Source organism: Mandrillus leucophaeus, unplaced genomic scaffold (assembly GCF_000951045.1).
Source record: "Mandrillus leucophaeus isolate KB7577 unplaced genomic scaffold, Mleu.le_1.0 Scaffold714, whole genome shotgun sequence".
Classification (NCBI taxonomy): Eukaryota; Metazoa; Chordata; class Mammalia; order Primates; family Cercopithecidae; genus Mandrillus; species Mandrillus leucophaeus.
In genome coordinates this window covers 397,287-410,189 of record NW_012107742.1, presented here as the reverse complement: position 1 = coordinate 410,189, position 12,903 = coordinate 397,287, and the positions used below count along the sequence as shown (strand labels likewise).

The 12,903-nt window shown below is 49.1% G+C and overlaps 3 protein-coding genes across 8 annotated transcripts in view; 2 read left to right on the top strand and 1 right to left on the bottom strand.

The window, feature by feature from the left end:
• The window catches only part of TMCO6 (transmembrane and coiled-coil domains 6), a 6,020-nt gene extending 2,250 nt beyond the window's left edge, over nt 1–3,770 (bottom strand). Inside the window, exons 1-7 of one of the 3 annotated variants that reach the window (XM_011965070.1) lie at nt 3,592–3,769; nt 3,353–3,465; nt 1,421–1,536; nt 1,148–1,331; nt 782–886; nt 530–615; nt 157–291 (exon numbers count right to left, since the gene is read on the bottom strand). In XM_011965070.1, the coding sequence (XP_011820460.1) occupies nt 157–291; nt 530–615; nt 782–886; nt 1,148–1,331; nt 1,421–1,536; nt 3,353–3,465; nt 3,592–3,676 (824 nt within the window). In that variant the 5' untranslated portion in view covers nt 3,677–3,769. Of the gene's footprint in view, nt 1–156; nt 292–529; nt 616–781; nt 887–1,147; nt 1,332–1,420; nt 1,537–3,352; nt 3,466–3,591 lie in introns of all 3 variants that reach the window. The other 2 variants (XM_011965072.1, XM_011965073.1) reach the window with 2 other exon arrangements.
• Nucleotides 1–4,683, top strand: part of NDUFA2 (NADH dehydrogenase (ubiquinone) 1 alpha subcomplex, 2, 8kDa) — a 9,517-nt gene extending 4,834 nt beyond the window's left edge. The window contains exon 3 of the mRNA XM_011965068.1: nt 3,945–4,683. Within this exon, the coding sequence (XP_011820458.1) occupies nt 3,945–4,045 (101 nt within the window). The 3' untranslated portion in view covers nt 4,046–4,683. The remainder of the gene's footprint in view (nt 1–3,944) is intronic.
• Nucleotides 4,684–9,135: 4,452 nt separating this feature from the next.
• On the top strand, nt 9,136–11,111 carry CD14 (CD14 molecule). 4 transcript variants are annotated; one of them, XM_011965066.1, is made up of 3 exons: nt 9,136–9,284; nt 9,643–9,776; nt 9,865–11,111. In XM_011965066.1, the coding sequence occupies exons 2-3, from the start codon at nt 9,774–9,776 to the stop codon at nt 10,984–10,986; spliced, it is 1,125 nt and encodes a 374-aa protein (XP_011820456.1). In that variant the 5' UTR covers nt 9,136–9,284; nt 9,643–9,773; the 3' UTR covers nt 10,987–11,111. The 4 variants fall into 4 exon arrangements, with proteins under 4 accessions (XP_011820456.1, XP_011820455.1, XP_011820454.1 ...); XM_011965065.1 differs by having other exon boundaries at nt 9,136–9,305; XM_011965064.1 differs by having other exon boundaries at nt 9,142–9,776.
• The last annotated feature ends 1,792 nt before the right edge of the window (nt 11,112–12,903 follow it).

The following is a 12,903-nucleotide window of genomic DNA, read 5'->3' as shown; positions in this document are numbered from 1 at the left end:
AGCTAAGGTCTGTGGGTCTCCTGGGCTCCAAAAAGAGAGGAGAGTGGAGGGAGGAAAACTCACTATAGCAATTCCAGACCCAAGTCAAAGAGTTGAATGTCATGAAAGGGAGCCCCAGGGAAGATCTGTGGTACTTTCCCAATTGCCCCATGTTACCTGCAGATGATGTAATGAAGGCACCAGGCAAACTCCACAGCGACCCCAGGGTTCAGCTTTGGGCCAGGTTGCAACATTTGTAGCATGTGCTGAGGGAGAGTGGAGGCCAAGATGGAGCTGCTGGCAGAAGCAAGGCTGTGAGTAGGAACCACGAAGATGCCAGTGGCTCTTACCAAACCCTGATAGCAGGTAGGAAAGTGTCCAGACCCAAAGCCCTGCCCAGATGGGAAAGTGTCCAAACCCAAAGCCCTTCCTAGCCAAACATATGAAGTTAAAATATGCAACAGCTTTGGAAATCATTCAGGCATCCGGGAGCTATACTACTACTGAGTGGGTCACCTCTGGCTGCACATCTAAAGACAATTTTACTCACGGAATGATCTTCTCTGGAGCTTCCTTAGCCTGTAGAAGCTGGGACAAGGCATATCCAAGAGCTTCTAGCACAGCCACATGGGGGGACTGAAAGTAGACAGGGTAAGGATCTGACTGGAAGCTGGGTCATAAGGTCTTCAGAGACTTTCAGCCCCTTGGCACAGAGCAGAGGCTGCAGCTACCTAACCAAAGTAGATGGAGCATGTGGGAAGGAGCAAAGGAAGGGTTGCCCAGGGAGGAAGAAAGGAGTCACCTGAATGCAGGCAGCCAAGGCTGGAACAATGCCCTGTGGCAGGAGCTGCCTTCTCACAGCCTCACTCTCCACGATCAGGTTACCCAGTGTATACAGACACAGCTCCTGAGAACAGGCAACAAAAGCACTGGGCTTGGCCTGTTTCATGCCAGGCTGGGTGTGGGGAGATGGGGAGGGGAGGTGATGGGGACACTGGAGCAGCTATCCTTGAGGCTCACAAGAGGGTGGGGAGATGATGGGTGTAGGCATGGCTGTAGGCATAAGGGCAAATATGTTTTCTTCCTCCTACTTGCCAGCTCAAACTGGTCCCAAAAGCACAATTTTAAAATCTAAACCAAGAACAAGATAGAAAGGGACAGGGCTTACTATGAAGTCTGAGCTGTGACCGGAGAGGTAGGTGAGGAGGTAGGAAGTAGCTGGCAGGCAGGCCTCAGCAATGGTGGACTGCTCAGAGTGAGAAAGCTCATGCAGGCACCGAGCCGCCTCAAGCTGCAGCAGAGCCTGGTTGCTGGTCAGGAGCCCGACCAGGGTCCGCATGCTGCCCTCCAGCCTACGTGAATGAGTACCAGAGCCCTGCTTAGCTTGTGGCCCATCCCTCAGAGCCCCAGCTCCCCCCTCCCCCACACCACCCACACTGACTGGATGAAGGTTTGCTGCGTTTCAGGGTGCTGCAAGCCTCGACGAAGGCTAATCAGAGCCCCCTCTCTCTCCTTTTCTTCTGCACCCCGCTGGGCTTGCCGCAGGAACTGCTGCACCTGGAGTTCAGGGCAGGGAAAGGAGAACACATAGTTCCCAGAAAGCAAGTTCTAAGTTTCTCTCTGCCCACTTCACCTGTGAGCCTTCCAATATCATACCACCTCCAGAACTTGTCATTCACACTAATGCAACTAATAAGCATCTACCTTGCAGTGGAGTGGACAGAGAATCAGAACTGAGTTCTAATACCATACCTGCCACTCACTCCACATGGGACCTGAACTTAAGTTTCCTCACCTGAAAATGAGAATAACAATATCTACCCTGCCTTCATACAAGGTTCTTTCAAGGATATTTAAACCTCTCAGCCTGGCAAAACCTACTCCTCCAGCCATTCTCCCCATGCAACCTACAGTCTAACAACAACTAGCACAACATTAGCCTTTTTTTTTTTTTTTTTTTTAACACTTCCGAGCTTTTGCACATGCTATTCCTTCTGCCTGGATACCCTCTCCAGCTTCCCACTCTTTTCAGATTTCTGCTCCTCATTCCCTCTGGGAAGTTAGCTCTTTTTGAGAGACTTAGGAGTTTCTTTTGTTCCTCATGTTTCCTTCCCTTATGACATGTCTTCTTCACTGGGTTGTGAGCACCTCAAAGAAAGGGACTTCATCTTTATGTACCTCAGTGACCGGCCCAGTATCCTGGCATAAAGTAAGCACACAATGGAATAGTACAACCTAGAAATAAGTTGACAATATATACGTCAACATAGTATGTACCATAAACTATGTATGTAAACATAATACAAATATAGGGGATACTCAATGCTTGCTGAATAAATCCTTTCATTCACTCATTCAATAAATACTAAGCACTTAACTATATGCCAGATAATGTGCAGGCAACCGGGTTTTCAATGATAACAAATAACACAGGATCTAGGTTTTCCTGCAATTAAAGTCTAGTTGGAGAAAGAACAATAAACAAGTCATTAGATAATGATTAATATTTTACAAGAAACAAGTAGGTGGCCGGGCACAGTGGCTCACGCCTGTAATCCCAGCACTTTGGGAGGCCGAGGCGGGTGGATCACGAGATCAGGTGTTCGAGACCAGCCTGACAAACATGGTGAAACCCCGCCTCTACTAAAAATACAAAAATTAGCCGGGCATGGTGGCGCGCGCCTGTAATCCCAGCTACTCAGGAGGCTGAGGCAGGAGAATCGCTTGAACCCGGGAGGCGGATGTTGCAGTGAGCCGAGATCATGCCACTGCACTCCAGCCTGGCAACACAGCGAGACTCTGTCTCAAAAAAACAAAACAAAACAAAAAAAAGGTTCTCAAGACAGAATACCAAAAGAAACCCACATTAGACGTAGCGAATGCCAAGGGCTTGAGACACAAGGGTCCGATATATCGTTGCAGGAACTGAAAAGGGGACAGTGGCTAGGATGAGAAAACTGATAAAATTAGAGTTAGGAAGAGGCTAGACCATGCTATGATTTGCAGGGCACAGGAAAGATTTTGGTCTCCATGTGTTTTTAAAGGACGTATTGACGGCGACAAGCATAGATGCAGGGTGACCTTTTAGGAGACTGCAGTAGTATCCAGAGAGGTAGTGGTGGCAGCTTCGATGGTGAAGCATGTAAAGACTCCAAAGCTCTTCAGGAGGTAAACAACTAGGACTTGATGATGGACTGATATGGGGTTGAGGGTCAAAGAGTTGTGCAGGATGATTCCCCTGTTTCTGGCTTGACCCACTGGATGCATGGAAGTGTAGAGTGGATTGCGTTCAGGTTTGGGGCAGACCTCGAGTACTCCCGGGAGTCTGGCGCCAGTGGCGTGGGCTCCAGCGCACCCTGCCTTGCCCCCTCACCTCGGCTTCCCCGAGGATCGCAGCCACACATCCCTCTCCAGCTTCCTCTGGGGCGTCTTCTCTCAGCAGCCTCTTGCTGACCAGCTGCTGCTCCCTCCGCGCCTTCCGCAGTGCTGGGGGCAGAGGAACGGGCTGAGCGTGGGAAGGACGACCGGAACCCAGATCCCGCGGCTCCAAGCCTGAAGTCTCAACCTATCTCCGACCGCTATATGCCCCCGCGCTCCCTTGGCCGCCCACACCTGCCTCCTGCTCCCGCCGGCGGCGCCGTAGCTCCTCCACCGCGCAGACTGTGGGCCTAAGGCGGCCCTGCCGTCGGCTCCACATGGTAGAGCAGGAGGAGGAACGCCGCAGGAAACAGCCGCCACAACGCTCCCAGGGGCGTAGACGATGGCACCGACTGCGCAGACTCAGCACAGGGAAGAACCAGGCGGGGAAGGCGCCAGGAGCGGGGTGGGTGCTGGATGAGGGCGGGGCTCGGCGAGTGGACGCTGCGCGGGAACGGTGGGCGGGGTGAGGGCTAGAGACGCTGCACCACCAGACCAGAGCCAGAGGCGGCGCTCCGCCTCTGATTGATTTGTCTTATCAATTTTAGGAAAAGAAGTCACTCATCCCTTACCTCAAGTGCCCCAAGCCAGCGGTGTCACAATCTACTCAGCAAACACAACTTCCCCACCCACAATGCGCTCTAGATGAACGTTCAAAACAACCCTGAACTCCAGGAAGCGCCACGATGCCATTTCACCATTAATGCGGATCCCACTGATAAGAGCTGCCAGAAACGCTTGAAGCGTCATTGAATTGTCAACGAAGAGTCAAACTCTGTAAAATATTTGAAGAGACTTATTCTGAGCCAAATATGAGTGACCATGGCCCGTGACACAGCCCTCGGGAGGTCCTGAGAACATGTGCCCAAGGTGGTCCAGTACAGCTTGGTTTTACATATTTTAGGGAGATATGAGACTTCAATCCAATTCATTCAAGAAATACACTGGTTGGGCCGCGCGTTGTGGCTCACGCCTGTAATCCTAGCACTTTGGGAGGCCGAGGCGGATGGATCAATTTAGGTCAGGAGTTTGAGACCGGCCTGGCCAACATGGTGAAACCCCATCTCTACTAAAAATACAAAAATTAGCCGTAGTGGTGGGTACCTGTAATCCCAGCTACTCCGGAGCCTGAGACAGGAGAATCGTTTGAATCCGTGAGGCGGAGGTTGCAGTGGGCCGAGATCGCGCCATTGCACGCCAGCCTGGGCTACAAGAGCGAAACTCCGTCTCAAAAAAGAGAAAAAGAAAGAAAGAAATGTGGGATATGATGAGGTTTCTCTTCAAATAATTAGATCAATCTTTTATTCTTTAATTCATAGTACCCCACACACACACCTTTTTTCCCCTTTTTCTCCTTTTTTTTTTTTCCTTTTTGCCTTCGTTAGATGCCCAGGCACGCCACAGTACCAGGCGTTATCTGTACCAGCTCACATTCCTTTCTTTATTTGGAAAGAGGACTAACTTTGTAGTTCATTACAGGCACCCCTTCCCCTTCCTCTCCACTTTCTTTTAAGTGTCCACCTTATCTAAAAAATTCAAGTGTTTAGCCAACCGGGATTAGTTTAGATTGTATGACCCGCAGGACTTGCGTCAGGAATAAAGGCTCTCGTGCCCCTTTGTTCAGGTGTGCTCTCATGGCGACTGGCCAAACAGACACCCCTCTGCACAGAAGTAAAATTGCTTTGCTAAGAATCCTTTGTTCGAGTGTTCAATTTCCCTTAGGATTTTGGGTGTTGTTCCTAACAGAAAGAAGGAAAGAAAGAAGGAAAGGAGGAAAGAAGGAAGGGAAGGGAGGGGAGGGGAGGGAGAGAAAGAAAGAAAGACATTGGTTTGTGGGACAACACAAAGGCGGGACAACTCAAAGTGAGGCGGTGGGGGGGCTTCCAGCTTATAGGTAGGTTTTAAATTTTTCTGGTTGACAATTGGTTGAGTTTCTCTAAGGACCTGAGATCAATAGAAAGGAATGTCTGGGTTAAGATGAAGGATTGTGGAGACCCAAGTTCCTATTTGCAGAGGAAACCTTCAAATCCTAGGCTTCAGACAGAATGGGTTGTAAAATGTTTCTTATCAAATTTAAAGTCTGTGTTGATGTTAACGCTGGAGAGGTATAATGAGGCATGTTCAACTCCCACTTCCCATCATGCCTTGAAACAGTCACTCTGTTAAATTTTAAAAGAGCCCTGGCTGAAGAGGAAGTCCATTCAGATGGTGGGGGTTGGGGGGGGGGCTTAGAATTTTATTTTTGTTTTACAGAATGTTCACCACAATGACCGTTATTCTCATTTTATACATGATGAAAATGAGAAAAATATCATTATTTCACTTCTCTGCATAAAACTGAGTTCCCATAATTTTTAGGATAAAATCTTTCACCAAATGTTGAGCGCCACTAGTCTACTAGGCACTAAGGAAACACTAGTGAATAAAAAACCATGTTCCTCACACTCAAAATTGGAATTGTGGCCAACTTAGCTCTACATGGTCTAACCCCTGCATACCTCTCCAATCTGGACTCACCTCTTCTGGGACCTTCTCTTTGTTAACAAGCCCTGCTCTTTTTCTCCTCCACCCACTCCCACTCTTGGGGGAGGCTCTTGCACAAGTTGTTTTCTCTGCCTGCACCCTTACCTCTTCTCTCTACCAGCATCCTTCCCTTAACAACATTCTCAACATCTCAAGTCCAGTGTCACATACTCAGAACCATTGTACCAATGACCCAGCTTCCTCATAACCCTTTTCACAGCTATCATTAAGTTATAGTGTAATTATTTGATGTTGTCTCCTCCCAGACCCCCTTGGCAGCTCCAGATTAGGGTCCTGGTGGCACCTAAGAATTTTTACAGGAAACCTCTAATTTTTAAAAAGCTATATAACTTAGGCAAAGGTCCAATTAAGCACAAATCTAGGAAAAAAGTTATTCTTAAAACCAACTTCTTTCCCTTGACCTTAATTCTACCCCTTGGAATTAATCAATGAAGTCTGCAATCTCTTCCACAAAAGAGCACGTTAAAATATCTACAGACCATCATTCTATCCTTAATATCTTCTCTCCCAGTATCCATCCATCCATCCCCTGGACAGCTATTTATTGAGCACCTGCTGTGCACCATGCTCTGGCCAGGGACAGGGCCTGGATCTTGACCCCTTCCTCATGCAACTGTCTGGCTTCTTTTTTTAATTTTTCAATTTTTAAAAAAATTTAATTAAAAAAATTTTATTTTCTTATTTCTCCAAGAAAAACTTTTTATTTATTTATTTATTATTATTTTGAGCCAGGGTCTTGCTCTGTTGCCCAGGCGGCAGTGCAGTGGTGCAATCATGGCTTATCACAGCCTGGAGCTCAGCCTTAAATGATCCTTTCAGCTTGGCCTCCCAAAGTGCTAGAATTACAGGCATGAGCCACTGCACTTAACCCAGGCTGGCTTCTAAAACCCACACTTGGCCGGGCAAGGTGGCTCATGCCTATAATCCCAGCACTTTGGGAGACGGAGGCGGGTGGATCACCTGAGGTCAGTTGTTCGAGACCAGCCTGACCAACATGGTGAAACCCTGTCTCTACTAAAAATGCAAAATTAACCAGGTGTGGTGGCACATGCTTGTAATCCCAGCTACTCAGGAGACTGAGGCAGGAGAATCGCTTGAACCCAGGAGGTGGAGGTTGCGGTGAGCTAAGATTGTGTCATTGCACTCCAGCCTGGGCAACAAGAGTAAAACTCCATCTCAAAAAAAAAAAAGAAAGAAAGAAAACAACAACAACAACTACAACTAAACCCACACTTACTCCAGGTGGGGAAGATGAAACAAGTTCCCAGCCAAAAGCTATATTCTGCCCAGTGTCTGCTCAGACAGCTACAGCTGCCCAAACTGCCTTTCTGTATCTACCTGTCTGGCAACACTGTTAACCCTGTAAGAACCAGCCCCAGGTCCTGTCTTGTACAGGACTGGCTGTTCCTTTCTCCAGACCATGTTCCTCCCCACCTCCGCCCTCCTCCCCCAACAACACAAGCCTTTGGTTTCTCTTCTGTAAGAGCCCTCTCCACTATGGACTGCAGTTCTGGGTTCATGTTTGCTCTACCCACCTCCTGGAGCACTTCAGGGATTGTCTTGGTTATGTCTGCATCCCAGGGCTTTCTATCAACCCTAGTACTCGGTAGACAAATGGTAGATATTTGTGGAATCAAGCTGTGAGTTGGAGATCTTTGCAGAACCATCACTGCTCCTCTTAACTTGCACCTCCCCACCCCTAAGATGATGAGGTGTCAGACTTCAGGGGCCTGAGTTCTCTGAATGCAGACTCTGAGAAAGAAGACTAGTCATCAAGACTACACTGAAAAGATGTGGTTCTGTGCCAAAGACTTTACTCACAAACAGGTAATACTATCATCTCCATTTCACAAAAGGGAGGCCCAAGTCTCACAACCTCAGTGGTAAAGCTGGGATTCCAAGACTGGCTGACTTCAAGTCAGATATACTCACATCTTGGTCTTCAGGGATATCACAGAGGCCTGGCATGGCACCAGGGCATGGCCCAGTGCATTGGGGTATGCCCAACAGGACCCACAGGGGGCAGTGATGAGCCTTCTTGTTTGGACTGGGGACAAATCTGCAGCTACTTCTCAATTAAAGAGGAAGTGGGAATTTAAAAAAGACTTTCGGTTAGGCACAGTGGCTCACACCTGTAATCCCAGCACTTTGAGAGGCTGAGGCGGGTGGATCACTTGAGGTCGGGAGTTCGAGACCAGCCTGACCAACATGGAGAAACCCCATCTCTATTAAAAATACAAAATTAGCCAGGGGTAGTGGCACATCCCTGTAATTCCAGCTGCTCGGGAAGCTGAGGCAGGAGAATTGCTGGAACCCGGGAGGCGGAGATTGCAGTGAGCCGAGATTGTGCCATTGTACTCCAGCCTGGGCAACAAGAGCGAAACTCCGTCTCAAAAATTAAAAATAAATAAAAAATAAATAAATAATAAGAATACAAATAAAATAAAAATAAAAAAGACATTCAGGTCAAATGTGATGGCTCTCACCTGTAATCCCAGCACTTTGAGAGGCCAAGGTGGGCAAATCACCTGAGTTCAGGAGTGCCTGGCCAACAGAGTGAAACCCTGTCTCTCCTAAAACTACAATAATTAGTTGGGCGTGGTGGTGGGCTCCTGTAATCCCAGCTACTTGGGAATCTGAGGCAAGAGAATCGCTTGAACCTGGGAGGCAGAGGTTGCAGTGAACCAAGATCACACCACTGCACTCCAGCCTGGGCAACACAGCAAAACTCGGTCTAAAAAAAAAAAAAAAAAAAGACTTTCATATAGTTCTTTCCCCAGAGGTCTAGGGATGTGGACCTGTGAGGGCTGTTGTAACTGCATAGCTCCTTATCCTCTGGGACATTTGCTGTTTTTTCGTTTTGTTTTGTTTTCTGTTTTTGTTTGTTTTTTGCAAAACTGGTGAGTTACTAATTAATCCTCATTCAACATAGTCCCATCCCTTCCTTCCTAGGGCACAGAGATTGTACTGACAGGAGGGCAGGAGAGAGCAAGGTGCAAGTGGGAAAACTGGTTCAAAATACCTTGCTTCACAATTCAGGACAGAAAATGGATACTGTAAGTGACCCAGCGACTTGGCCAATGTGTCTCTGTTAAACATCTCCACTTTTAAGAAAGTTATTACTTAATCAAAGGAGCAAGGAAAAAAAAAGAAAGGGGGAATTTGTCTTCAGAGCAACTTCCTTTTCTTGAACCTAATTCCATCCCTTGGTGCCAACAGATGAGGTTCACAATCTCTTCCACAAAACATCCAGTTAAATATCTGAGGATAATCAGGGACTTGGATTTGGGTGGCGGGAGATCAACATAAACCAAGACAAGGAAGAAGTCAAAGAAACGAATCAAGTAGAGTCTCTGGGATATAACGTGGTGGTTTGGGGGTTTGCATAGTGCAGAGTATGGTACTGGCCTAAGGCACTGAGGATCATCTTTTTCCCATACCCACCAGAGACGCCTTAGGCGCCTAAGTCATCAGGGCATTCACCGCCTGGGGCGCTTGAGTCATCAGGACACTGCCAGGAGACACAGAACCCTAGATGCCCTGCAGAATCCTTCCTGTTAGGGCTCCCCTCCCTGAAACATCCTTCACTGCTATATTTCCAAGAAAGGAAGGGGGCTGGCTGGGAGGAAGAGAGGTGGGGAGGTGATCAGGGTTCACAGAGGAGGGAACTGAATGACATCCCAGGATTACGTAAACTTTTAGAGACAGTTCACAAGTATTCACAAGTTCACAAGTGTGAAGCCTGGAAGCTGGCGGGTGCTGCTGTTTAGGAAAGAAGCTAGAGCCCTTCCAGAGCCTGTCCGGAGCTCAGAGGCTGGGAAGACTTATCCACCATGGTGAGTGTAGGGTCTTGGGGTCGAACGTGTGCCACTCGGGAGCCACAGGGGTCGGATGGGGCCTCCTAGACCTGTGCTCTCTCCCCAGGAGCGCGCATCCTGCTTGCTGCTGCTGCTGCCGCTGGTGCACGTCTCTGCGACCACGCCAGGACCTTGTGAGCTGGACGATAAAGATTTCCGCTGCGTCTGCAACTTCTCTGAACCTCATCCCGACTGGTCCGAAGCCTTCCAGTGTGTTTCTGCAGTCGAGGTGGAGATCCGTGTCGGCGGTCTCAGCCTAGAGCCGTTTCTAAAGAGCGTGGATCCCGACGCCGACCCGCGGCAGTATGCTGACACGGTCAAGGCTCTCCGCGTGCGGCGGCTCACATTAGGAGCCGCACAGGTTCCTGCTCAGCTACTGGTAGGCGCCTTGCGTGTACTAGCGTACTCCCGGCTACAGGAACTGACGCTCGAGGACCTGGAGATAACCGGCACCATGCCTCCCCTGCCTCTGGAAGCCACAGGGCTTGCACTCTCCAGCTTGCGCCTACGCAACGTGTCGTGGGCGACAGGGCGTTCCTGGCTCGCCGAGCTGCAGCAGTGGCTCAAGCCAGGCCTCAAGGTACTGAGCATTGCCCAAGCACACTCGCCTGCCTTTTCCTGCGAACAGGTTCGCGCTTTCCCGGCCCTCACCAGCCTAGACCTGTCTGACAATCCTGGACTGGGCGAACGCGGACTGATCGCGGCTCTCTGTCCCCACAAGTTCCCGGCCCTCCAGAATCTAGCGCTGCGCAACACAGGAATGGAGACGCCCACAGGCGTGTGCGCTGCACTGGCGGCGGCAGGTGTGCAGCCCCACAGCCTAGACCTCAGCCACAACTCGCTGCGCGCCACCGCAGACCCTAGCGCTCCGAGATGTATGTGGTCCAGCGCCCTAAACTCCCTCAATCTGTCGTTCGCTGGGCTGGGACAGGTGCCTAAAGGACTGCCGGCCAAGCTCAGAGTGCTCGATCTCAGCTGCAACAGACTGAACAGGAGGCCGCGGCCTGACGAGCTGCCCCAGGTGGATAACCTGACACTGGACGGAAATCCCTTCCTGGTCCCTGGAACTGCCCTCCCCCAAGAGGGCTCAATGAACTCCGGCGTGGTCCCAGCCTGTGCACGTTCGACCCTGTCGGTGGGGGTGTCGGGAACCCTGGTGCTGCTCCAAGGGGCCCGGGGCTTTGCCTGAGATCCAGGAGAGAATAATGAATGGGCTCAAACTGCCTTGGCTTCAGGGGCGTCCCGTCAGGACGTTGAGGACTTTTCGACCAGCTCAACCCTTTGCCCCATCTTTATTAAAATCTTAAACAATGGGTCCTTGTCATTCATTTAACAGACCTTTATTGGATGTCTGCTATGTGCTGGGCACAGTGCTGGATGGGGAATTCATCATATTAGGCTTTCTTCATCCTAACTCCCTAAGAAACCCTACCTGTCCTCCCCAAGAAAAGAACTGCGGCGATAGAAGGAGCCAGGAAAGGACTCCTGGCTAGGGCTACATGGGAGAAACAATGAGTGTGCAGTCAGGGCTTTCTGAGCAGATTATCGGCATCTGGATTAAAAGATATTTGAATGATATTTGGAAGATACAAAATATTTCCTCTCCTATGCACTTCCCAAGAGCCAACTGCTCCCTTTCAAAGCTAATAAAACCCACAACCATTTGCTTATTTCCTTGTTCTCTCTCTCTGTCTCTCTCTCTCTCTCTCTCTCTCACACACACACCCCCTCTCTCTCCCTCTCTGTTTGTCTCCCTTACCACTCAAGGAAGAGGGACAGCCTCCTATCCTGCACAAGCTCTGAGTTTCATAATATTAGGGTTCCTCTCTTGTAAACCTCTCTACACCCAGAGGCTTTCACTGTGTCACTCCCCGACATAATGGGGAATTTGGGCCTGGGGAACTGACGCAAGATGCAGTCAGTCTCTGAATTAGAGATCCTGTGTTCTGTTAGTACATATGTAGATAACCTTTTCAGGCTGACTCTGATTGGCAAGTAGGATAGCATCTCAGACTCTTCAAAACTTCAGAATAAACAGGATGTGTCCTCTAGTCCACATTAGCTCAGAGACCTAGGGTATCAGCCATCAAGAGGTGCTGTTTCTTCTGAGTCCCTTCTTCATTTCAATAAGGAGGCAGCCACATCCATTAGAAAGCTAGATGCCTGCCTCTCAGGGAACATGGGAGAGAGGTAGGAGGAGGTATATAGGCCCAGCACTTGCCTCTGGCCAATGTCCAGAGCTACACAGATCTGAATGGGGAATGGAAATTAACATTGATAAAAGAGTTACAGACATTACCAGAACCAGACTCAAACTGTGTCAGAAAACAGTTCAATTAGCTGGACACTCACTGGAATGTCCCCAAGGGGCCTTCAACCAGCCAGTTGGGAGATTTCAAGTATCAGATAATTAATCATCTCAAGGCAGTTTCTTTCCCCCCCTTGAATAGCTCTGATTACACTTCATCAAATGGTTACAGAACCCCATTTCACCTCAGGCCTTGTGCTAAAGCCTGGAATACAAAGATGAATCAGAAACATCCATGCCCTTAGGGAATTCCAATCCAGTGGCTGGGGGAGGGAGGTGAAAACACTAAAAGATAGTTTTTTATGTGTGAGAAATAACTGTGAGAATATATATAAATTTCTGTTGGTTAAGCCACCAGTCTATGATATTTTGTTATGGTAGCCTGAGCTGACTAAGGCAGTAGTGGAGATGTAAAATATCCCATTGCAAAAAAAAAAAAAAAAAATTAAGAGTAATAACCATCCTGGCTAACACGGTAAAACCCCGTCTCTACTAAAAAAAAATACCAAAAATGAGCCGGGTGTGGTGGCGGACGCCTGTAGTCCCAGCTAATCGGGAGGCTGAGGCAGGAGAATGGCGTGAACCCGGGAGGCGGAGCTTGCAGTGAGCCCAGATCGCGCGACTGCACTCCAGCCTGCCACAGAGCAAGACTCTGCCTCAAAAAAAAAAAGAAAAAAAAGAGTAATATTATCTGGGCCAGGTGCGGTGGCTCACGCCTGTAATCCCAGCACTTTGGGAGGCTGAGGTGGGCAGATCATGAGGTCAAGAGATTGAGACCATCCTGGCCAACATGGTAAA